Source organism: Carassius auratus, chromosome 2, assembly GCF_003368295.1.
Source record: "Carassius auratus strain Wakin chromosome 2, ASM336829v1, whole genome shotgun sequence".
In the NCBI taxonomy this organism is placed as follows: Eukaryota; Metazoa; Chordata; class Actinopteri; order Cypriniformes; family Cyprinidae; genus Carassius; species Carassius auratus.
In genome coordinates this window covers 6,526,146-6,550,911 of record NC_039244.1, presented here as the reverse complement: position 1 = coordinate 6,550,911, position 24,766 = coordinate 6,526,146, and the positions used below count along the sequence as shown (strand labels likewise).

General features: G+C 38.3%; 1 protein-coding gene across 3 annotated transcripts in view; it reads left to right on the top strand.

Annotated features, from left to right (window-relative positions):
• Positions 1-24,506, top strand: part of LOC113114284 (YEATS domain-containing protein 2-like) — a 35,298-nt gene extending 10,792 nt beyond the window's left edge. For 2 of the 3 annotated variants that reach the window (XM_026281177.1, XM_026281183.1), the window contains exons 11-31: positions 233-457; positions 1,408-1,569; positions 6,683-6,777; positions 10,002-10,184; positions 11,296-11,536; positions 12,883-13,044; positions 13,133-13,251; positions 13,494-13,640; positions 15,189-15,371; positions 15,610-15,946; positions 16,569-16,703; positions 18,278-18,349; positions 18,499-18,673; positions 19,241-19,317; positions 19,725-19,804; positions 19,893-20,094; positions 21,359-21,597; positions 21,934-22,008; positions 22,366-22,439; positions 23,034-23,111; positions 23,423-24,506. In XM_026281177.1, coding sequence (XP_026136962.1) covers positions 233-457; positions 1,408-1,569; positions 6,683-6,777; positions 10,002-10,184; positions 11,296-11,536; positions 12,883-13,044; positions 13,133-13,251; positions 13,494-13,640; positions 15,189-15,371; positions 15,610-15,946; positions 16,569-16,703; positions 18,278-18,349; positions 18,499-18,673; positions 19,241-19,317; positions 19,725-19,804; positions 19,893-20,094; positions 21,359-21,597; positions 21,934-22,008; positions 22,366-22,439; positions 23,034-23,111; positions 23,423-23,465 — 3,104 coding nt within the window. In that variant the 3' untranslated portion in view covers positions 23,466-24,506. The remainder of the gene's footprint in view (positions 1-232; positions 458-1,407; positions 1,570-6,682; positions 6,778-10,001; positions 10,185-11,295; positions 11,537-12,882; positions 13,045-13,132; positions 13,252-13,493; positions 13,641-15,188; positions 15,372-15,609; positions 15,947-16,568; positions 16,704-18,277; positions 18,350-18,498; positions 18,674-19,240; positions 19,318-19,724; positions 19,805-19,892; positions 20,095-21,358; positions 21,598-21,933; positions 22,009-22,365; positions 22,440-23,033; positions 23,112-23,422) is intronic. The other variant, XM_026281190.1, reaches the window with a different exon arrangement.
• The last annotated feature ends 260 nt before the right edge of the window (positions 24,507-24,766 follow it).

The window sequence follows — 24,766 nt, the reverse complement described above, 5'->3', positions numbered from 1 at the left end:
GATTCTTTTGATTAAGATGATTAGTGGGATTTTTGCACTTTATTGCATAAACAGTGGAAGCTGTGTTTTGAAAACCGGTTCAGTCCAAGACTAGACTAGACCAAGACTAGACCTTCATAATACAGTCCTTGCCCTAGTAACTTGTATTTAAATGAACTTAAATGTGTATAAAATTAATTATTGATTAGATCTAATGATTACGAAATTGATTGTCATCCCCCTTTTATTTCAGTTCCAGGTGTGACTGTCAAGAGTGAGTCGGTGCGTTCTTCATGCTCTGAACGAAATTCGCAGTCAAATAGGACTGAGAAAATCACCCTTGGTTCCCACGGAAAGTCTGCCTTTCAGCCAATCACGGCCAGCTGTAAGATAATTCCACAAGGGCAAGTGCCCAGTCCTGCTGAATCACCTGGGAAATCATTTCAGCCGATCACGATGAGCTGCAAGATTGTGTCTGGTGAGTCTCACAGGTGCACAAAGAAGGTGGAGAAGAGCAGACTTGAAATGCAAGCAGTAAAATCCTCTATATATAGTCTCTTTCATGTTGCTTTGCCTTTTTTCTGCTGGAGGTTTCGATTTTCTGGAGAAAAGGAGACTTACAGAAAGTTGTGAAACTCATTTATAATACATTATAGATGTGCTGTCGGTGAGTGACAGCGTATCTAAGAGGAGCTCAGTCTGATTTGTCCTAGTCTTGCCTTGCCAGACCTCTTTATAAAATCTGGTCCACATTGGGTCGTATTCTGTACATGATCCAGCCACTTAATGCCACCATATCACTATCTCTGACATTTATGTATGATTGTCGTGTTTTGCCCCCTAGTGGCAGGCAAAATTAACTTTCAAATTGGTCGTGAAGCAATTGTTCCACCACTTAGGTAAAATGAATGAATATTTATGAATATATCCACAAAAAAGCATATGACTGCCAAAACTGTAAGAAAAGCAATAGGTTTTCAAGGCATAATCATAGGCCATCTGATTGCCATGCAAAATCACCAAACTACCAGTTGTATCTTGTTTATTTACTTGTGCCGAACTTTCAAAGAGTTGATGTTGTGAAACTCGTAAACTTTGTCAAATCTAGAAAAATACTTGACTTGTAGCAGTTTGACATGACCTTGCATAAACATGACTGTGTTTCCCAATGCCTTATTAAAATGCTATACTCTATGAAACTCTAAAATTGCTTAAAGCCAGTAAATCAGTCTCGAGTTTGCCATTTTGAGGAAACTCCAAACATCAAGCTCAGCTGGCTTGCTGTATACAGTTAAGACAAGAAAAGAAGACGGAAGATGCGAAACTGCTCTGTAAAGCATTACAGATTTGCAGTCTGTGTGGCTCTGATACATGATGAGAAGTTTATGAGGATCACACTGTAAATCTGATGCAATTTTTGTGTTCCAGGCTCTCCTATCTCCACCCCTAGTCACTCTCCTCTTCCCCGGACATCATCTTCCACGCCAGTGCACATGAAGTCCAGCCCCTCAGTCATAAATAACCCCTACATTATCGTGGACAAACCAGGGCATGTCATTAATATGGCTGCGTCGACAACTGCATCTACAGGTACATACTCTCCCACATCCCTACACACAGAGTAACAATGAGTCGCTTTTACCACACCATACATCACACTGATCTGATATTGGTTTCTTGGTTTTTATTTCATCTCTTTTATTTTCAACATTGAACAAGTTCTGATTGACTGTTATTGTCATTGCTTTGCTGCAACAATCTGGTTTTAGGGAGAACAGTGAATTTACTTGTTTCTTTTTGAAATCGTGCATAGGGAGGACACAATGATAGAGTGTCAGGAGTGAATGATGAAGACAAATTACAAAGTACAAGTTCACCCTTCAGTTCTTTTTTTTTTTTTTTTTTGTGCTCACACACACAAATACACACTCTGAGCTTCACTCTTTCCCATGACGCATGCTGTGGGTTTACAGGCCATCAGAAGACCAGGTTGCCATAGCGACCACATCACTGAGAGTTTAGGAGTGTGTGGAGAATGCAGTTAATGTAACATTACTGTGTGTGTGTGTGTGTGTGTGTGTGTGTGTGTAAGAACAAATTCCACCTCCATGGCAGCACAACTGATGTGCTTCTCACAAATGCTGTATCACCTATAACTGCATTCTGGCACCTCTGTTAAAATCTTTATAACACACATGCACAGGCCTTCACAGAAACACACCTACATGCTCTCAGGGAAGATGAGTGTGTGGGGGGGTAGTCAGAGCTCTGTGCTGTGGTGCTAAAGGGCCGTTTCATAGTCAACGCATCTGTACGCATACGCGTCCCCGAGACTACACATCGTTACGCTTCGGCCGCCATTATGCGTCGGTGCGTAGCCAAATGTGTCGTCCTAGTTTTTGATACTCGACGCGCCGATTCACGCAATACTATGCGTTGTCGGTGGGGGCGACATTGCAAGTATTGTACATTAATTCAATATATTGTGTTTACAGAAGAAGAAGGTTTGAATACAATGGCGGGCGAAGAGGAAAAATTATGCGAACTTATACGTATTCATCCACATTTATACGATAGTTCATCAGCAACAGAATACACTCCTCTTCAGTTGCCATTGTGATCTGAATATCACGCGACCCGACTCTACTAATATCACCCGACTCTACTACCCCATTGCGTGAGCGGTGTACTTCATACACGCATAACCTGTGACGCTTGCGTTAACTGTTTAGACTATGAAAGGGAGCGCGTCGCTCGCGTTGCTTGCTCCCGTTTCTCGCGTTGACTATGAATCGGCCCTTAGAGACAGACAAAACAAGAACGAAAGTGTTACAGTTTTTTTCAATCGCTAACAAGCGCTTAACCATACTTCAGATACTTTTTCTAAACTCTTAACACAGACTAACACCTACAAAACACAATTGGCCAAATGGATAATTTTCTTCTCAAAAACACATTTTGTTAAATATATACTAAATCTTAATTTCAAAATAGAACACATCTTTCTCTGCACACACCAACTTTACCAAAACACTGGAAATCTGACTCAAAATTAAATTATTCTGTCAAAGAATAACACTTGTTTTCATCTCAAAAGGTACATGCAGTCAATCAAAGTACACCAGGTTTCAAAATACTGGCTATTGTTGACGTTACAAAAACTGCATAGACTTTTCAGTCTCAGTTGTACAGGTATTTGCATGCAAAACATGCAATTCACTGTTTTACACTAAATTTCTTGGTTAGGAACCGTATGTCCAAATGTACAGTAATGTTTACATTCAAAAGCATTCCAGTAAAAAGCAATTTTTTCCCTTTACTGTTTACTGCAGGAGGTACAGTAGAAACACGGTATGATAGAACAGAAAAGGTTTGACAGTATTGCTTACAGTGAACAAAATATCCATGAAACACATAAGAGCATTCTGAACAAAAAAACAACAACAGCAAAAAAGCCCAGGTAAAAAGGGGGGAGGGGGGTAAAATAAAAACAATCTCTCACTGCTCCTCTCACTGCTCCTGCTCCTGCTCCTCTCACTGCATCTCTCACTGCTCCTCTCACTGCTCCTGCATCTCTCAATCTCTCACTGCTCCTCTCACTGCTCCTGCATCTCTCAATCTCTCACTGCTCCTCTCACTGCTCCTGCTCCTCTCACTGCTCCTGCTCCTCTCACTGCTCCTCTCACTGCTCCTGCTCCTCTCACTGCATCTTTCACTGCTCCTCTCACTGCTCCTGCTCCTCTCACTGCATCTTTCACTGCTCCTCTCACTGCTCCTGCTCCTCTCACTGCTCCTGCTCCTCTCACTGCTCCTCTCACTGCTCCTGCTCCTCTCACTGCTCCTCTCACTGCTCCTGCTCCTCTCACTTCATCTCTCTCTTCTCCTGCATCTCTCACTGCTCCTGCATCTCTCACTGCTCCTGCTCCTCTCACTGCTCCTGCTCCTCTCACTGCTCCTCTCACTGCTCCTGCTCCTCTCACTTCATCTCTCTCTTCTCCTGCATCTCTCACTGCTCCTGCTCCTCTCACTGCTCCTGCTCCTCTCACTGCTCCTCTCACTGCTCCTGCTCCTCTCACTGCATCTTTCACTGCTCCTCTCACTGCTCCTGCTCCTCTCACTGCATCTTTCACTGCTCCTCTCACTGCTCCTGCTCCCCTCACTTCATCTCTCTCTTCTCCTGCATCTCTCACTGCTCCTGCATCTCTCACTGCTCTTCCTCCTCTCACTGCTCCTGCTCCTCTCACTGCTCCTCTCACTGCTCCTGCTCCCCTCACTTCATCTCTCTCTTCTCCTGCATCTCTCACTGCTCCTGCTCCTCTCACTGGGCATGCTCTTCTCCCTGGGCCCCTTTCTCTTACTCTTCCTCGTCCATACATTACAGTGTTTGTCTTTTTCTGTTTCTGTTTCCAAAAATATCACTCTTCAAAGTCCTCCTTTTATTGTATAAGTTTATTGTATAAAAAATAACCCCTGCCATTGAGTCTAAGCCAGATTGGAATCAGTTGTGGTTGGCCCAATTTACACAGCATAAATCAGTTATATAAGTTATATTGTTTTTGAACTGATATCATTGCAGAAGCATAGATTTTTATACTGTATCTAAGGTTTGGAACATTGTTTTTGCTATTGTGGGATGTTGTGTGTTAACATTTGTAAATACTACAAAAACGATCCATAATTTTGTTGGGAGGTATAGCTTGTCTGTTCAGAAAATGTAAGCATTGTGGAAATGTGTTCAATGACTCCATATTGTGTGAAAACGACATGAAATGTGTGAATGGTACGGCCACAATAGACAGATGCTGTGCTAATTGTGTTTAGAGTTTTGAAAATGTGACAACTGCTTGGACAAATGCTTGTTAGCGACTGAAAAAAACTGTAATACTACTTAAAACTTATCACTGTTTTCTGTGCCGTGACTGCCGGAATCATAGATGTCTTTTTTTTCCTTGGGCTTCAGAAAATAGCTGGTTTTCAAAAACTAATGGCTTTCTATATAGACCACATTATGGGGCATCGTGAGTGCATTTGTGTCAAGTGTAGAACGCTTGATGTGTAGGCAGGACACTGAAAGAAATTCTATTATGACCAAAAAAAGACACTTTTAAAAAAATTTATTTTCAGTACAAATACCTAAACACTCTTAAATAAAGATGTATTTTCTAAATTAACCGATAAATTTAACACATAATTTGAGTTAATACTTAATACAAGAACAAATATCTGTCTATGAGGTATGAGAATGTTTCCCTTTCATTTTTTCTGAGCACACTGGCAAACTCACGTTTTGATCTGTTTCAAGGAAACGGTTACTTCTCAAGTAAAAAGTATTTTGATTTAAGAATTTGTAGACATTTGCACTGGAAATGAAGATTTAATATTTAATATTGCAGCGTGATCAGAAGTTACATAAAAATTAATTTCCATATTCGAGTGGTCGGAAGCTGAGGTTTTTTATTTTCTTAGTCTTAAAAAAAAATGCTGTCTTTGTATCCAGCTCACTAAATTTTAAAAAACAGCCAATCTCCTATGACTCTGCTGTGTTCTGATAAGACCTCTACAGCTGCTTTGAATTAAAACTAACAGCAACATATGAATATTCTGTTACATGCTTTTATTAATTATTAATGCATCACCCAGAAATTAAGATTCTCTACAGGGGAAATGTAACCTTATTACATGAAGATGAGTGAAGCTATTTCACTGTTCTGATTTATTCAGTTGTCTGTGGGAACTTGTTATAAAAATATTATTATTATTTTTTAAATAGCAGTATGTTATGACAACTTGAGTCATTTTAATTGCTTTTCAATTTATTTCAATTATTTTTTTTCAGAAAATCACTGTATGCTTGTCTTGAGCTGTAAGATCTCTGTCTTTGTGTTACTGGAGAACAGTGCTTGTGAAAATCAGGCTGTAAATCTGGAGAAGCAGCAGCATGCCAACCATCCTGGGGGATGGTGCATTATGAGATTTGGAGGAAATAAACTCCTTTGTTTTGTCAGTCCACACACATACTGGAGAAATTGGGCATGGAAGAGCAGAGCTGCAGTCTTAACACATTTAGGTTAAACAACGCTGCTATTTAACTATTCCATTGTACACAAAGATGCAGATAGACAACCTCTTTGTACCAAAATAATGCAAATCTTTGTTGAAATATTGTTTTAAATTTGTCAACCTCTGGAAAAAAAATCTTAAACTTGAGTAAGAGCAAAAAGCTCTGGGACACAAACTCATGATATATTGACACACACACACACACACACACAACAATCACTAAGCAAATGTAAAAGAAAGCACACTTTTTATGGTTGTGGAAAGAGTCTATAGAAATGAATTTTGTTTGGTTGTTTGTTTTTGATTTTGTTGAGCTGCAGTAATTGTTTGAATAGGTATTGAAGTTGGAATTAAATTGAAATTCAATTTTCTAAATGCATGTTATTGATCTTGTTATGAACAATTGATGAATGAATATTTTGATTTTAATTTAAAATGTCATAACCTAATCTTCCAACTGACCGACCTCTCTCTGGTGGTATATGTCAGACATCACGTTAAGCTCAGTTAAGCTAATATACTTATACTTAAAGTCCATTTCACTCACATGTACATCACAACACTGGCAATAGGAATTGGTTGTTTGTCAGATGAAGTATCATACATATTTGTCATATCTGCTGTTTTCATGTGTTGATCTCAGGCAGTCCGTCGGCCAAGCAGAGCAGCACAGCCCATGGTGCTCGATCACCTGCTCCTAAAGTTCACACCAGCAGCTTCCTGTCCTCTGGGGTCAAGGTGAGACTGATAGAGTATATGTGTCTCTCTCTGTGAATGGATTTATTCAGTGCAAACCACATTTTATCGCAGTTTGGGTTCTTGCTGCTCAAGTCCAACCATGTGTTAAGGATTTGTGAAGAATTTAACTAATAGTAAATGTGCTTTGCATCCCTTTAGCAGTCTTTTAATGTGGTGAACATCTCTCTCTTACAACTGAAGTGAGGGGTGGATTGATGAGGAAAAAATATCAGTAGAAATGATGTGGGTATTGTGAGTGAAATCATCCATAATTGAAAAATACAGATGTAGGCTGTTGAAAACAATGTGGCACAATCAGTTCCCCTTCAGGCAGATTAGCATGATGAATCAGTACCAACACTGTAATGGAGCTTGTAAGAGGAAGGCATCCCTAAATAGGGATTCATTTGTCTGTTATTGTTCTATAGAGCTATATTAATATTGGTTCTGCTGTTCTTTACATTTATTTATAAAGTGAAAGATAATGTTTGACTAAATCTTATTCATACTGACACTTACAGTATTAACACGTTGTTTGTCCTTCTGTTGAATTGAAGAAAAACTGACTCAAATTAGGTGACGATCTCTCTTTGTCTCTCTCTATCTGGGTTATTCTCTGAGGGTGTTTCAATGTTTTCTGGACACTGCGGGCTAAATTAACACCGGTAGTTATTAATAGTTACTGCCAGGCGGTGCAGTAAAAGGTCTGCAGCTGCTGTGTGTGAAGGTTTAAAATGGGACATCTATCTGTGGCATGATACTGATGCTTTTGTGCAAGCTGTGCAGAGGAGTGGACTATTCCCAGAACACACACACACACTTTAATGCGTGGACATGCAGTGGGAATTGTTCACAGATGTTTCTTCAGAATAATTAGAAATAATTTGTATTTGTGTTTAGGTTCAGTAAGATTTATTTGATGATAAATACAGTAAAAACAGAATATTGTGAAATATTTGTACAATTGAATTTGTTCCTATGATGGCAAAACTGAATTTTCATCATCTTTACGCCAGTGTTCAGTGGCACATGATTCTTCAGAAATCATTCTAATGTGCTGATTTAGTTCTTAAAAACATTTATTATTATTGTCGGTATTAAAAACTGTTGTGCTGCTCAATATTTTTTTAAGTCTTTACTGTTTAATTGACCGTTGATCAATTAAATCCTGCTTTGCCGAGTAAAAGAACATTTATTTTTTAAAATCTTTTTAGACAGTAGTTTGCTTAATTTTATAATAAGTCTTAATCTTAAAATTGGTTTTGTATTGTGCCTATATGAATTTCTTAAACTATGCCATAGGGCTGGTCCGAATACCATTTTTTGAGCTTCGAAGCTTAGGTAGTAGAATATTTGAAGCTTTGGAGGGAGGGGGCTGAACATATTTTTTTTGCTAATAAAGGCATGAATCTTTTTCGGTCTGTCTGTCTGTTTGCATTTTTATAATGTCAAGAACCTTTCATCCAATCGACTTTAAGTGTGGCTGGTGTGTCACTGCGGACCCAAGGGAGTGAAGTGTCACATTTTGGTGCATTTATGGACACGCGACACATTCAGAATTAAACTTTGAATAAATTACAGAACAGCGTGAGCCGGAAACTGTGGGCCTCACATGCTCAGAGAACGGACACTGCACTAGTGATACAAAACACACAGGTCTGTTAAGAGCAATACTTTTAATATAGACAAATTATTATTAGGCTGAGCTACTGTACATTTTTTATGACTGCTGTATTTGCAAGTATGACAGACAGAGCAGTTACTTTTTGTATGAAACAAAGTGTCAGCTTTCAAATTTTGTCAAAAAAAAAATGTTGTGACAGATCACTGTAGCTACTCAGTTCAAGCAGCACATGAAAGGATTGTCTCTTCCTCTTTACTAGTTATACAGTGGGGAAAGTACTCTTACGAAAAAATGAAGGGTCTGTTATTTTAATGGTAGATTTATTTTAACGTGTAGAGAGAATACCAACCAAAAATCCAGAAAAAACACATTATATAAAGGTTAGAAATTAAGATTTTTTTTTTTTGGTTGATCCATCTCAGTGGAGATTTTGATCCACTCCTCTTTACAGATCCTCTCTAAATCCTTAAGGTTTCTTGGCTGTCGTTTAACAACTCGAAGTTTCAGCTCCCTCGACAGATTTTCTATAGGATTGAGGTCTGAAGACTGACTAGGCAACTCCATGACCTTAGTGTGCTTCTTCTTGAGCCACTCCTTTCTTGCCTTGGTGGTATGTTTCAGGTCATTGTCATGCTGAAAGACCCATCCATGACCCATCTTCAGTGTTCTGGCTGAGGGAAGGGGGTTCTTGTCCAAGATTTTACAGTACAAGGCCCCGTCCTTTTGCCCCTCTATGCGATTAATGTTTTCTGTTCTCTTAGCAGAAAGCAGCCTTAAAGCATAATGTTTCCACCTCTGTGCTTGACTGTAGGGATAGTGTTCGTGGGGTCATAGTCAGCATTTCTCTCCCTCCAAACACAACGAGTCGAGTTAATACTAAAGAGTTACATTTTGGTCTCATCTGACCACAGCACTTTCTCCCAATCCATCTCTGAATCATTTAGATGTTCTTTGGCGAACTTTAAATGGGCCTGTACTTGTGCCTCTTTGAGCAGGGTGTGCTTGTGGGCGCTGCAGGATTTCAGTCCATTGCGGCGTGGTGTGTTATCAATGGTTTGCTTGATGACTGTGGTCCCAACTGCCTTAAGATAATTAACAAGCTCCTTCTATGTAGTTCTGGGCTGATCTCTCACCTTTCTCTTGATCATCCTTACCCCATGAGGCAAGCTCTTGCACAGAGATCCAGACCAAGGCTGATTGATAGTTATTTTGTATTTCTTCCATTTCCGAATAATCGCACCAACAGTAACTCCTTCTCACAAAGCTCTTGTAGCCCATTCTAGCCTTGTGCAGATCTACAATTTTGTCTCTGACATCATTTGACAGCTCTTTGGTCTTGCCACTGGCAGGAGAGGTGAATCTCAACTTAAGTTCACTGAGTTCATCTCAATGTTCACCCTCTCCCTCAGAGAAGTATGTGTTTATCTTACTCAAGGGAATGTGTGATTCACTAAATTAACTTTGGATTGGATCACACATCCAATATCTCTGAAAATATCTTCGAAATTGAACCGTGAATCAAACTGATGGCTTTTCAGTGCACATCTCGAAGTAATATGACTAGCACAGAGTAATAAAAATTCTGTCCGTCTGTCTTAAGGTTATAATAAAGCAAGAACCAGGAGAGGTGCCCACCCAGCCATCACCACAGCAACAGGTCGTCTCCACAGCAACATCCCAGCAGCAACAACAGTACGTGACAGTGAAGGGTGGTCACATGATAGCCATGTCACCACAGAAACAGAGTGGGACGGGGACTGGAGGAGGTGCCACACCCAGCAAGGTTTTTATGAATGCTATTTTTGTTTTGTGTTCATCATTATGGTAATGTTCATTTTGACTATTTAAGTTTTTCTTCACCAATCATACAATGTTCTTTGCCTGTGTTTCAGTACCTAGTGAGCAGCTTACCTAAACATTTGGGCATCTTGGCTCAAACATTGTTCAGATGCTCTAGATGGCAAAATAATTATGTGTAACTAGTTCCAAAATTCTGTTTTTTATTTCTATAATTTCATCCACCAATGCAGGCCGTCCCGTCAGAGAGAGTTTTTGTAGCTGGAATGCACTGTGGTCATGCAGTCTAAACATATCTCGGGTCATTGTGTCTCTGTGGACCTTCTACTCATCTCTTTACTGTGGCCATTTTTAGCTCCTGAGAGTCAAAGTCATTCAGACATCCGGTTTAGAGTCATTCTCCCGGGCGAAAAAGATATCTTAACTCCCTGACGTTACATTAGAGTCATGAGCACATTTATTGCTTTTTTTTTTTTTATATTACTCATTAGATCTCTGGGTGTTAAGGCAAGCCATTTATTTATGATTTGTGTATATATATATATATATATATATATATATACATAAACACACACACACATACACATATATATATATATATATATAATTTTTTATTTTTAAGATAAATTTAATTGATCAGCCCCATTTATAGTTAAAATTGTTTATATTAGTGTAACCACTAATCAACATAACTGTATGAGGCTGTACTGTACTGAAAGACCCTTTTTCATATTGAAATAAGACCTAATAGATAACATGCTACTATTTAAACGTTTGGAGAATACGATTTTATTCAGCAAGGATGAACAAAATTGATATTAAAGGCATCATATTAAAGGCATTTATAATGTTACAAGAGATTTCAGATAAATGCTGTTCTTTCTATTGTATCATGGTTTCCACAAAATATTAAGCAGCACAACCGTTTTTACATTTTAATAAGAAATGTTTCTTGAGTGTCAAATCAACATATCAGAATGATTTTTGAAGGATCATGTGACACTGAAGACTGGAGTAATGCTCAGATAAGCAATTAACAAATATTTCCAGTTGCAGAGTAACTGTGTGTGTGTGTGTGTGTGTGTGCGTGTGTGTAGGTGTTGGGGATTCCACTGGGCTCTGCCGTCAAACAGGTCTCCATGAGCAGCGGGCAGATCTTGGTTGCTAAGTCCAGTCCCACTGTGTCTAAGGTTGTGGGCCAAAAGCAAGTGGTGGCACAGGGTGTCGCTAAGGCAATCGTCAGTGGAGGAGCCAGCGGTGCAAGCGGCATCACGGGACAGCAGGTGCATGCTGTTACCAAGGCAGCAAGTGGGTCTGGAGGAAGTGGCAAGAGTGGAGGTCAGAGTACACAGTTTTTCTTGACCATCATAATGTCATAAAGTCAACCATTTAATTCATATGATCGATTTTTTTTATTTTTTATTATTAGTTAAATAACTAATTGTGAAGTAACTAATTGTAACCTGAGATAATGTGAAAAGTTGCCAGCATCAGATGATTTTTCTTTCCTCGCTGAAAAATGAAATACCGCACAAACTGAAAATCTCAACCAATCAGAGCATGGTGTTTAATAAACAATTATGTGAAATGAGTTATTGTACCAATGAATGCGAACCCAAAAAAAAAAGAATTTTTTGCATATGTTTAGGATAGGTGCTGGTTTTTAAGAGATGAATAAATTATTATCCCAGTCTTGAAATAAAAGTGTGCATGTATTCATCTTTAAAAGGTGAAGTGTGTGTGTGTGTTCACAAACACAAAGTTCAGAAACCATCTGTCTTGCCAGGGATGTTAATTAAGATATTCAGAACAAAAATGTGTGTTGGTGGAAAAAACAAACAAGATTGTGCATTTGTTTGCGTGATTGGATAAGTGTTTTTCAGGCTGATCAGCAGATGTTGTGCTAAGAGTGGAATTTCACAGGCCTTATCTAAGTGTGAATGGCTGCACCGCAAAACTGACTAAACCATTAGGAAACACCATTACTCAGTCAGATACTTGTATCTCCCTGCCACCACAAGGAGAAACAGAAATGAGTTTGATTAATTTTAAAGACACCCATATGTGGATTCATATTGGAAGCTTTGTTAGTGGTTTATGAAATAGATTCTAAGCTATATGTTCTGTATAGGTCCATGTTGATCACATTTTCTGCATCTTATTGTGATAATAGAGATTCCGCCAAAATTATGTACACTACCATTAACAGTAGTGCACAACAATACAGTAAAAAAGTATTGTAATGTGAAAACATTTGTGCTACTTCATATTTTTGTGAAAAGAAGTTCAAAAGAACAGCATTTATTTGAAATCCTTTTGTAATATAAATGTCTTCACTGTAACTCTTGATCAGTTTAATGCATCCCTGATAAATTAAAGGATTAAACTCTTCAAAAAGATAAGTTTTAAGGGTAGTGTATGTTCACACTGCTTTCTCTTCAAACAGTGAAAACATATAGCTGCCATGGGCTATTAAGGACAAAACACCATGAAAGTAGCTAATACAGTTTTAAGCTTTAAGTGTAGAACAGGACAAATTGATATTCACTGATAGCTTTTCTAATATTTTTGTCCATATTAAGCAATTAGTCTCTGATACTGTACTATTTCCTGCTATAATATGTTTTGTGTAATAATTGTTTTTGTGGTGATTTGTATTTTATTATTATTTTTTTTTTTTTCAGTTATGGCAACCCTACAGCTACCAGCAAATAACTTGGCAAACCTTGCCAATCTGCCTCCGGGAACCAAGCTGTACCTGACCACCAACAGCAAGAACCCATCTGGCAAAGGCAAACTGCTGCTGATCCCTCAGGGAGCTATTCTGAGAGCCTCCCACAGCGCAGGTCAGACCGACACGATCATGTGATTTAGGGAACATTGTCTCTTTCTGTATTCAGATAAATATCTGACTAAATTAATCTCTGTCTGTAGGCCAGCAGTCTCAGAGTTCAGGTTCTGGAGGGTCACATTCCTCCAGTGGATCTTCAGGGTCTGGCAGCCTGCCTTCCAACTTATCCTACACTTCTTACATCCTCAAACAGACTCCTCAGGTGATATTCCTTTCTGTAAAACATTTAAAATCCAGGTTTCGACACATTGAACTGTAGAAAATTAATCATGACAGTACTAGTTGTTTAGTTGCTAACTAACACCATTTTAATGACCTTGTCTAAAGCAATGTCCACTCAAAGACACACACACACACACACACACACACACACACACACACATCCCAGAAGCCTCTTTCTGTCAGTTTGGGTTATGTTGACAAAGTCATCATCAATCTTTTCAGGGCACATTCTTGGTTGGCCAGCCAGGGGGCTCTGGGAAACAGACCTCTGGTGGTCACGTGGCATCAAGTCCTGCATCCAGTACCCAGCAGGCCATTCGGGTCACAGCTGGACAGAAGGCAGCCATTTTGGCTCAGGTGTGTAACAAAGTAAGGATTTAACAACACCTCTACTTCCCCTTCTGCTGTATATGGTTTTATAGCTACAGATACATTATTAGATGATATAATAAATGTATTTATATACATTATAGTATTTATTATAATAATAATATAAATTAGAATATTATAATGATTTATATTAAAATTATATTATTTTCTTATATAGATGAAGCTTATTGGATCGGATAGCAGGTGTTTAAGTCATGCTGTAGGTTTAATTTTATGTGCAGATAATGCAGCTGTAAGATGTATTGTCTTTATTTTGCAGTACCTGACCACTTTAACTTTTAATTACATTCAGAATACAAGCTCAGAATTCTTGTAAAATGTCCTTTCTTTTTGCCATGGCACTGTAGATAACAATGCAGCAGAGATGTATTCAGCAACAAATTAATTTATCTTGCTAAAACAGACATCTGTATTTAATGAGTTAGCTTCAGTAAAATATAGAAATAAAATGTTAAAATGCACACACTCTAACTCAGTGACTCAGAAGGAGTGAGATCCGTTTAGCTACTGTATAAAAGCAAAAGTGTTCAGGGGTTTGCCATTATTTCTTCCCTCTTCATCATCGATTTCTTACTCTCTCTCTCTCTCTCTCTCTCTCTCTCTCTTTCTCTCACTCATTGATCTTGCTTTATCTTTCCTTTATCTTTCTTCCACTTGCTGCACTTTCATTAGTGTTACACAACGCCTCTTCTGAAGAACTTACACTCTCTAGAGCCCTTTCTGCATGCGTGTGTGTCCTGATTATAAGATAGAGGCTAATGAGTATGCCTGCAGCTGACATTTGAGCTGTAATTCAACCTGTAAACACACACTCATTGGCCTCTCTTTCTTCCTTCTCTAACTACTTTTCTTCTTGTTTCTTAATTATCCATTTGAACCATACCCTCATAATTCTCATCATAAGTGGAGCACATAGAGCACACCATGATTTCTGTTCAATAGTTTTTGTTATAATTCTTGTTGCCCCTATGCACAGGTGAGACTAAATCAAACTTCTTCCTCTGGTGCATTAGACCTACTAAAGATTGTTTGCATGCAGTAGAATGACCATATATATTGATTAGTGCCTGATCTACTTTAGTACTCTGCTGTCATGGTCGAGTGTTTGAGTTTGATTGAGGGCATTTGCTGTGAGCTTAAGAGCAAGAGAGAAGCAACATTAGAGGGAAAGACATGAAAGAACAATTGTGAGAAACAAGTTAAAGACTCTTGCTCTATCACTGCATGTGCTGTTATGTAAGGGAGATACTTGCAGTCTTTTTCTCACTTTCTTTTTAAGTCCAGAGAAGCTGGATTGGCATGAATATTAAAGTCGGAATGTAAAAAACAGAACCTAAAAAAGAGACTCTTGGAGAATCTCATTGTTTTAGATTGTAGTTGTTCAGTAGAATGTTTCTTATTTACCTTTTAATGTGATTGTAAGGCTGACGATTTTATTTAGAACTGTAAAGAACAGACCCTTTGGTAGGAATAACACATTTCTCAAATAGTTGGATTTGGTTTTTTTTTTTAATATTTGATTGACAGGTGGTGGGTGGGTCTCAAGCTTCTCAGGTGAAGCTGTCAGATGGCTCAGTGAAAATGGTAACATCTGCCGCAGCAAGTCATCTGAGCAAACCCGGCACGACCACCCTGAGAATGACGGGAGGTGTCATCACTGCCACAAGTTTAACCCCATCCACACCCAGTTCAACACCCACCTCTCAACAGGCAAGAGATTTACCTGTCTGTGTGTTCTACATTGTCTAATCAAGAAGTGTAACTCTGTCCCTACAGAAGTCTCATTGGTCTAAAACCACATTCCATGATTAGGTCATTGACTTCATCTTTCAGTTGAGACAAAAAATGTTCATGCTAAAAACTCACTGTTTTGTGAATCCATCACAAAGTTGATATATTGAAGTTACTCTGTCTATTTATAGCCCCTCTAATGTTTTTCCCCCTACAGTCAGCTGAAGCCACTGGAGGATCGTCCTCTCAGCTGTTCCCTCATACGGCTAAAGTGCCACCGCAGCACCCTGTGCTTGTAGCTGCCAATCAAGCTGCAGTGATCAGTGCGGCCAAGAGTGCCAGTTCTGCCGCCAGCACAGCAAAGAGCTCTGCCTCTGGCACCGGTACCATAGTCACAGTCGCCAAGACCGTCAACATGCCTCTCATTAGCCTGTCGAAGGGGGCGGGGTCATCTGTAGTGGGTGGGTCCAAAACCTCAAGCCCCTCACTGGTCACTGCAGCATCACTGATTGGTGGAGGAACGGTCAGCGGGAAAACTGCTGCCACCATCTCAGGTAACCAGTCTTCTACTGTCAAAAGTTGCCCCTTTTAAAAAAAAAATTCACATGAAGGTGAAAGATTTCCCCTCACTGATTTCACAATAGGTTTAATTAGTCATCCAAATTTGCCACATTGATTTACGGAAAGCTGCTCGGTTTTAAAAGACTTCTGTATGAGCTGTGCTTCATACATTGCTACACTATTGACAATAGACAATGACCTGTGAAATGTCATCGAAACATTGTTACTGTCAGCGCACCTTTAAAATGACAAACAACTAAAGCTCTCACAGACTCCCTTAGGCATTTAAATTGGATCACAAATGTCTTTTTTTTTCCCATCTGAATGGTCTCTGTCCATTAGCTTTAAGAGTGAAATAAATATTTATTAACATGAATTAGGGCAGTATGACAAATTCTTGTAACACATTGTGTATATCGCTGTAATGATCATGATTTGTGCATGGAAATGTTATAGAAAAATGGTTTGTATGTTAAATAACCATTTTACAAAATATATTTTTGTATAATGCAACCTGTCCACCCATATTCTCATTTAATTGCTTGAAATGCTTAATTTGTTTTTTTGGTCAAATTTTGTTATTCAGGATATCTACATGATTCTCTACATTCGCAGGTATGTTGAAGTTGCACCCAGCCCAGTCCAGTTCCCAGCAGACGGTTGTCACCATCCCATCTAATCAGCTGAAGCAACTCAGTGTGGGCAGTGGGTCCTCAGGGCTGCAGTCCATCTTGATGCCTGTCAGCAAAGGTAACAGCACCCTGTTCCTCTGATACCCACACAGCCTGACTCACACTCCTGATCTCTAGTGTCCTGAAGGCTTTGAATCTGTGTAACATCGTCAAGTTAGACTTTTTATTTTCAGCTTCTTGTTCCAGTTAACTGCTCTGATACATACACTTTGTTCTAAAACCTAGAGATGTGCCTTGTGGTTATAGATCTTGGCTGGCAACATCAAGTATGTTTGAGTCTCTACAAGTGGTGATTTATGATTTATCACTATTGTGATCTTAAGCAAGGCACTGTTGTGTGTCATGGTGGGCTGTGTCAGGTTGTTAAGGAGTTCTAATTATGTCAGCCTTCATGGACTGATCATTTTCTCCTGCCGTGTTGAGCCTGCCCGACTGTATTTATCAGAGATGTTTGTTTTTGTTCAGCATTCATCAGTGATAACAGTAATAGGTGAACAGAGCTCGAGAGACACTTACCTGGCAGATATGGTTTTCATTTTCTCGTTTTGCACTCTCTCTACTTGGTTTCTAGCTTTGTTTTAGAATGATCTGTGCAGCACAATGACAGCAGAAGCTGCCTCAGTTTAGTTTGTTGAATAAGTGCAGTACATACACATCCAAGCAGCAAGACAGGCTTTTCCAGTAACAGTATGTAAGCTGTTGTCTTAGTTATAGAGATGGATGGAAGTATAGAAGAACATAATAGTTAGATTACAGGATTCAGTAATTGAGGAATGGCAGGCTTGAGTGATCTTAACATTTATGAGAAACAACAGGAACCACATGAGTCAGAACATAAAAAAAAAAAAAAACTTTAATGCTAACTAAGTCATGGCCAAAAGATGTTTTTTACTAAATTAGAACTATTGGTGGGCAATATGACCAAAATGTTATTTCACATTATGAAAATTACAGTGTAGAATTAAAATGGACCTGTTATAAAAGGCAGGTTTCAAGAAATACTATAGAAGTTGAATAATAAAATGTACAATTAAAATATTCTTTACTGTGACAATTAAATATACATTAAATCTGTGATTTATTTTCCCATTTCTATATGTAATCAATTAACACTGTGAGGATATATTTACCAGGACTCCCTGGTAGAAGAGATATTGTATCTCAATGGGACCTTCCTGGTTAAACAAATAAAAATTAAGAAAATAAAGGCTGCATTTAATTGATTTATTTGATCAAAGGTACGAAAGGTTGTGAAATATTATTACTATTTAAAGTAAAGTAAAGTTTTATTTCTGTTTTTGCAAGCAACATTTTCAGAATGATCCTTCAGGAATAATTCAAATATGCTGATTTGGTGCTCAAGAAACATTTATTATTGTTATGAACAATGTTAAAAACACTTGTGCTGTTTAACAGAAACAGTAATGTTTTTTCAATATTTTTATGAATAGAAACCGAATTGTGAAATGTGGTTTTCTCTTGCCATGGATATAGCCACTGCTGCTGACATGACTTTAAATCATAATTAATTAAATGCATTTTATGAATAGAAAGTTCAAAAGAACTGCAATTTTTGTAATGTTATAATGTCTTTACTGTCTCTTTTGATCAATAAAAAAACGTATTTTACAGTCATTCAGTCTGGTGCTAAAGGTACATCTGGCAGCAACATTGCTTCCTCAGCATCCACACCTGTAGCTCAAGGTGAGACATCTGCAAACACACACACACACACACACACACACACACACACACATATACAGTGCATATAATGTCAAGGAGTAATGTGTATAACCATGCAATCCTCTGATTCCAAACCTTTTCACCTTTGTTGTGTTTGGGTTTTTACACAGTTAAAACTGAACCTGGTTTGGTTAGCTCCACTTGTACGACTCCAGTACCCCAACCATCTGCCCCAGCCTCTACAGCACCCACCTCTGGTCCCCTCCCGACAACCCACACATCCACAGACGCAGCTGCTACTATTAAAGTGGAACAGGGTGTAGAATCTTCAACACATGAACTCAAGTAAGAACTAGACACACAATTGTCTCTCTGTCCTGATCTGTCAGAATGCCAGTTATTCCCTAAGGTTTCTATACCTTGCAAAGCGGCATCGACACTCACAGACACGTACATCTACAATTTTGAATTGATTTAATTGTGTGTTGCCATAGTAACACCTGTTCAGTAATAATAGTGATGTAATTCTCCTGACACTTAATTGAGTTAAAGCTCATGTAATTCTCCTGACACTTTGAGTTGGCTTTTACCAAATGTAATGCAGACTAGCAGTTTGAATAAATAGTTAATTCATTAATCACTCTGACCAGTTCTAAGTGCGTGAGCAATTTCTCTAACCAATTCATGTTCATACTTGACACATTTGTTGTTTGTTATTTTGCAGTGGTCTGGTTTTTATCATCAGATTCAATCTAGTCTGCAAACTGAACACTAAAATAAAATAAATGTGTTGCTGTGGAGCACCAATGCCACTCAATATCAGTGACGGGAATTCAGATTTTTTTTTTTTGCATTTGTAATATGTACAATATTTGTGTACATATTTAAATAAAAAATTCAATCTCTTTTAAGCACGGAGCACATCGAGAACATGACACAACTTCTGACGGCTATAGTAAAGAAATTCCCTTTGATTGTCCCTGAGAAAAGTAAGTTTGACAGCTTCACAGACCTTACTATTTTCTAAATGCTTTTTTTTTGTTTGTTTGTTTTTTTTGAAAAAGTTTTGAGGAAAAAAAAATATATTTCAAGTCTTATCCTCACAGAGGCATTTATTTAGTCAAAAAAATACAGTGATATTGTGAATTATCACTTAAAACAACATTTTTCTATTTTAAAATGTATTTTATTCCTGTGATAGGAAAGCTGTATTTTTAGCAAAAGTTACTCCAGTATTCATTGTCACATGATCCTTCAGAAATCACTCTTAATTGGCTGATTTGGTACTCAAGAAACCCTTATTATTATCAATGATGATTGTCTCCATTCATTTAGTCTGCATAAAAAGAGTTAATTTTACACAAGTCCAAACCAATCACAGTTGTGTTATTTGCAGATGAGGACTCCCATCCGTTTTGTGCCACCTCTGTGGATCAGTACTACTCATGGAACATTGGCAAACGCAGAGCTGCAGAGGTACAGGAGTGTTTGTGTCTCATCTAGTCCGAGTGCATCTGTAAGCTCTGTTGGATTGTGTGTGTTTACTTTCTTCCTCTTTGTGTAGTTGCAGCGGGCAGTGGCTGTGCGCCGTGTGTGTGCTGATCTGTTAGAGAGGACCCCTCGGCTTCAGGCCCTCACTCCACCCAGGACCAAAGAGGTGCTTCGCTGGTGCCGTCTCCGTGGTTACACACCCCCTGACCCTGAAGCTCAGCGCACAGAGGAGGACTCCATCGAGGACATACTCACACAGATCGACAGTGAACCCGGTTAGTGTGTAGTTTATGTAACAGCACACATGCTTGTGTCCAATGTGGTGTGTGTGTGTGTGTGTGTGTGTGTGTGTGTGTGTGTGAGATTTGAACCGTTGGTTGAGGATAATTCATCATGGCCTGTGTCTCTCTCTTTCACTTACACAAGACTTGGCACAGATAATGCAGTAGTGTTCACACACACTCTCTCTCTCTCTCTGTCTCTAGTTTCCAGTGATGGTGCATTAGTCTGTTAAATAATGAGATCATAAGTATTCAGAGTTGCGCATGAATTCAACTTGGGCATAAGCAGCTGAAATTCAACATCAGCTCTGCTTCAGTCCGGTGTTTCCTACCTAGACAGCATTTTAAGACATCATAGATTTCATGGATAAGGCTTAGCTGAAAACCACAAAGTGTTGTGTCATTAGCTGATGTCATACTGCGTTGATATTGACTGTAAGACATTAGTGCACATCTGTGGTTTTTGTTTGAATGAGTGACCAGTAATGGAGATGTTGTCCATGAATGGCACTAATGAGGTTTACTCACGGTTAGAAAGCTGCCTCAGAAAATATCCAGTGTAGACTGTAAGCAGTGAGGAGGTTCACTAGGGAGTCTTGTTTGTACTGTTTTCTCCTGCCTTCCTTATTGTCTTCAGCCTCCATTTATGTGCTTTCTTGGTTTGTTTGTGTTATTCAGTGTAGGTTTATAAAAGGCACTATACAAACTATTAAAAATAACAAATATAGTTTTTTTTATAAATTGTTTATTAAAGGTACTATACAAACTATTGAAAATAATAAATCATTTATAATAAATATTAGGCACTTTATAAATTGTTGTTGTTGTTGTTGTTATTATTATTATTTAGTTTGTGTAACTGTTAAGACTAATAATTATAACTAGATGAGTCAAGTTTATAGTTTAAAGTTTAATTATAATTATTATTAATTACTATTAAATAATAATAATACCAATAATGATATTATAAGTTATTAGAAAAAATACAAACTACTGTTAATAATAATAAAATAAAAATAAAAAATAGATTTAATTAATTCTGAAGATTATTAGGCAAAACAATAATAAAAAAATAAAAAAATAATAATAACAGTGTTTGGAAGAGAGCCCTATTGTAGATCAAGAGTATTATTTGCTTTCGGTAGGTTTGTGTAGCTCTGCTTCCTGCTTGTGAGGAGTTGTGTGCTGATTTAACTAACTCGTGGGTGTGTGTGTGGGTGTGTGTGTGTGTGTGTGTGTGTGTGTGTGTGTGTGTTAGAGTGCAGCTCAACTCTGACGGGCTGTGAGGAGTTGTCTCAACGTCTAAAGCAACTTCAGAGGATTCTGAAGGCGGAGCCTGAAGAGGAGGATGACGAGCCTCTTGACATCATCAGTGTGAAAGACATAGATGCTGCCAAGGTCAAGATTAAGCTGGAACAGGAAGAGGCTGAACAGGAACCCAAGTTCTTCTTGGGGCGATGCCCATCGACCCAGTTCATCAGAGACACGTCGGAGCAAGTGAGAGAGATTGAAATGTTCTTCATGTCTTCCTACCTGCTTCCAAACTTTCTGCCGTGTCATACATGTATTGATTAGAGCTCAACTGATATGTTTTTTTTTTTTTTACATTTACAAGCAATTAATCTGCATTTTATGTTCTATAAAAAAATTTCATATCGGAGGCATATCAGCAGCATATACACTGATACTGCTATATCTGCAACAAGCTCATTTCAGCCGATAAAATCTGCAAAACTGTATATCATTCAGGCTGTAGTAATTATATTGTGTGTGTTTGTTTGTGTGTGTTTGTGTGTGTTTGCGTGCGTGCGTGTGCGTGCGTGTGTGTGTTAGATCGGCGTCAGACTGCAGCAGGTTGAGGTGGAGAAGAACGTTTTTGCTCCAGTCGTGGAGACCATTATTCTTAAGGTAAATAGTCTGAGATTTAGTCATTTGTTTTATTTTATGAAAGAAAATTTCACATCCAGAATGTTAAATATAAAGTTTTAATACCGTAATATAGTCATCATTATAGTGAGAGTTCTTGGTCTGAATGGGCCTTTGCACTATTTATTAATTTGTACATTTTTGTTCTAACCATGATGAATGATAGTCCCTCCCACTCTGAATTCTGATTTGTCTTAAAAACCACTCCACTTAGCTCTCTTAAGCATCAAATATTTTCTAATCAATTTTTCTTTTTACCTCCAGTGAGAATTTTTTTTGTCCTGGGTAGGACATTCTTAACATGTCTAAGTGCTGAATGTTGTCTAAATCTCTTCATAGGCTGTGGAGCAGTTTGCTAGTGAAATCCTCAGGGAGTCTTTGGCTAATGCCCATGGGAAATCCCAACAAAACAGGTCAGTGCATAAGACGAATCAAGACAGATGGGCAGACCAGCATGATTCAGAGTAAAAGAGTAGTTTCAAACGCCTCTTCTGTTCTTTACAGATAGAGCTTGGAACATTATTTCTTGGTCAGTTTTGAAGAACTTTGTCTAATGTGATTTGATCGTGATTGTGGGAGGAAGTGCTTTATGATAGCATATAATTATCAGAGCACTGAGAATAGCTCATGAAAATCTGATTTATTTGAGTTGTAGAGCAGCAGAGCCTGGCCCTGAGAGAGAAGAGATTGGCTCAGTGCTGCTCTACTTACTCAGCACATCTGCTTTCATTCATATGCCTGACACACACACACAGATTGAGCAGAATATTTCATCAGCCTTTTATACAGTATTCGGTAACTGCCTTTTTAAATGATGATCCGTTTATCCATGATGAAGCAGGAACTGATCGAAGTCTCATACATTAACAGAAAGCAGCAGTTTGACAAGACTCTCAGACCTCTCATTTAATGCTTAAAGGTCAATAACCCATTATACCAAGATAGCAAATGTACCGTGAGACTTTCATTTCCATCCTTGTTTCATCCCTCTCTTCTTGTCTCCACAGAACTCCGAGAGAAATATCAGCTATGGATGTGCATCAGGCCATTAGCGCTATTCCCACCTGTGATTTTCTGACTAATAGGTAATTTTGTTCATCCTCTTTTTAAGCTTTTCAGCAACTATCATTAGAGTTCCCATGATCTTGAACAACCTGGAAACATATGGAAACAATTAAATGAAATTAATATAAATAGGCACGGTAATGTCTCTATCGAATAGTTATGCTCAGCATTTATATTTTTAATTGGCTCTAAAAACCCATTTTTGGTGCAATTTCTATAATATGATTTTTTACAAATTATTCTTTAAAAATCTTAACCAAATTTTGAAATGTCATGGAAATGCATCATTATTATTGCAGTTTCACTTACTTTAAACTTTTGTCTCCGGTAGGTACATGGGCATCATGGTGAAGGATGAAGGCCATGCTGACTAACTTCACTCCTTGGCATCTGACCACAGAAGGACAGGTGGACTGTCATTTACTGACCCCTCCCCTCACATTATATTAAGGTGGAGAATGTTCAAGGGCTGACCAATCACAGGTGCAAATGCCCTCTTACTTACCAGTGTCATAATACAAGTTAGCCATTTTTACAACAACGGCTGTGAAGGTGCTGTATCCAGACAGAGCTTGATACAGACTTAACAGCATTTGTTTCATATGCCAACATTAGTCTATTTAATTGTTTTTCATGCTTCCTTTATGAATTCTGTGATATTTATGAACTCTGGTCCAGTATGTGTAACTGTCAGTACAGTAACTACAGTGCAGTGTTAAAGATCAGGTTCTGAAGACGCAGAAGCATCTGCTCTATTATTCTACTGTGATTGAGATCCTCAATCTCTACAAACAAAACCCAGGATCACATGGCCCTGCTTTGCTGTTGCCAGATGTTTAGCTTGTCTTAGTCTTAAAGGAATAGTTCACCCAAAAATTACTTTTCTGCAATGATTTTCGTACCCTCATGTTGTTTGAAATAGTGTCGAGTAAATAATGACAGAAATGTCCTTTTAATGTCTTCACCCAGACATGAAGACATTAAATTAAATGTCCATTTTAAGTCGCATGTCTTCACTAGTTTCACACTAGGGCATGGAAGGTCTAAGAAAAGTCTTAATCATGTTGTTTTCATATGAATCATTTTCGTACAGCTGTGGGATTTATGAAGGATTAAACTTCAGTGAGTGTGAGAGTTTTTTTTGTGCGTGTCATTTGGGGACATTGAGGAAAATCTGCAGATTGACAGGAGGTATTCGTGTACTTGCTAAATCTATTGTGTCCTCTGGTTTGGTGGGCTACTTTGTGTCATACAGCTAGCATCAGTGTCTGTGTGGATGGGAGAGAATTTATTGCTTTGTGTTAATTCAGTGTTAAAATCTTCACTTGTCTAGCCAAACTCCTGAATGTTTTTCTTTCATATTGTGCATCACAAAATAGCTATTCTTGTATTAAAAATGGTCAATCTGCCACTAAGATGGATCCAGGTGTCCTGATTTGTTCTGTTCTTTTTGTAACTGCCAGTACAATTGAAATGTCACATAGCAAAACAATAACAAGATAGGGCTCAGAAATAATTTGTTTTTTGTTTTTAACGGCCTACCACAATTTTTTTTTTTATGTTAATCTATGCTATGCTATGCTATATGCTATTACTACTTAGCACAGCGTTTTATTTTCGATCATTTTGCATGATCGAGGTCATGCAACTCAGTTTTTGAGTGATTTTTTAAAAA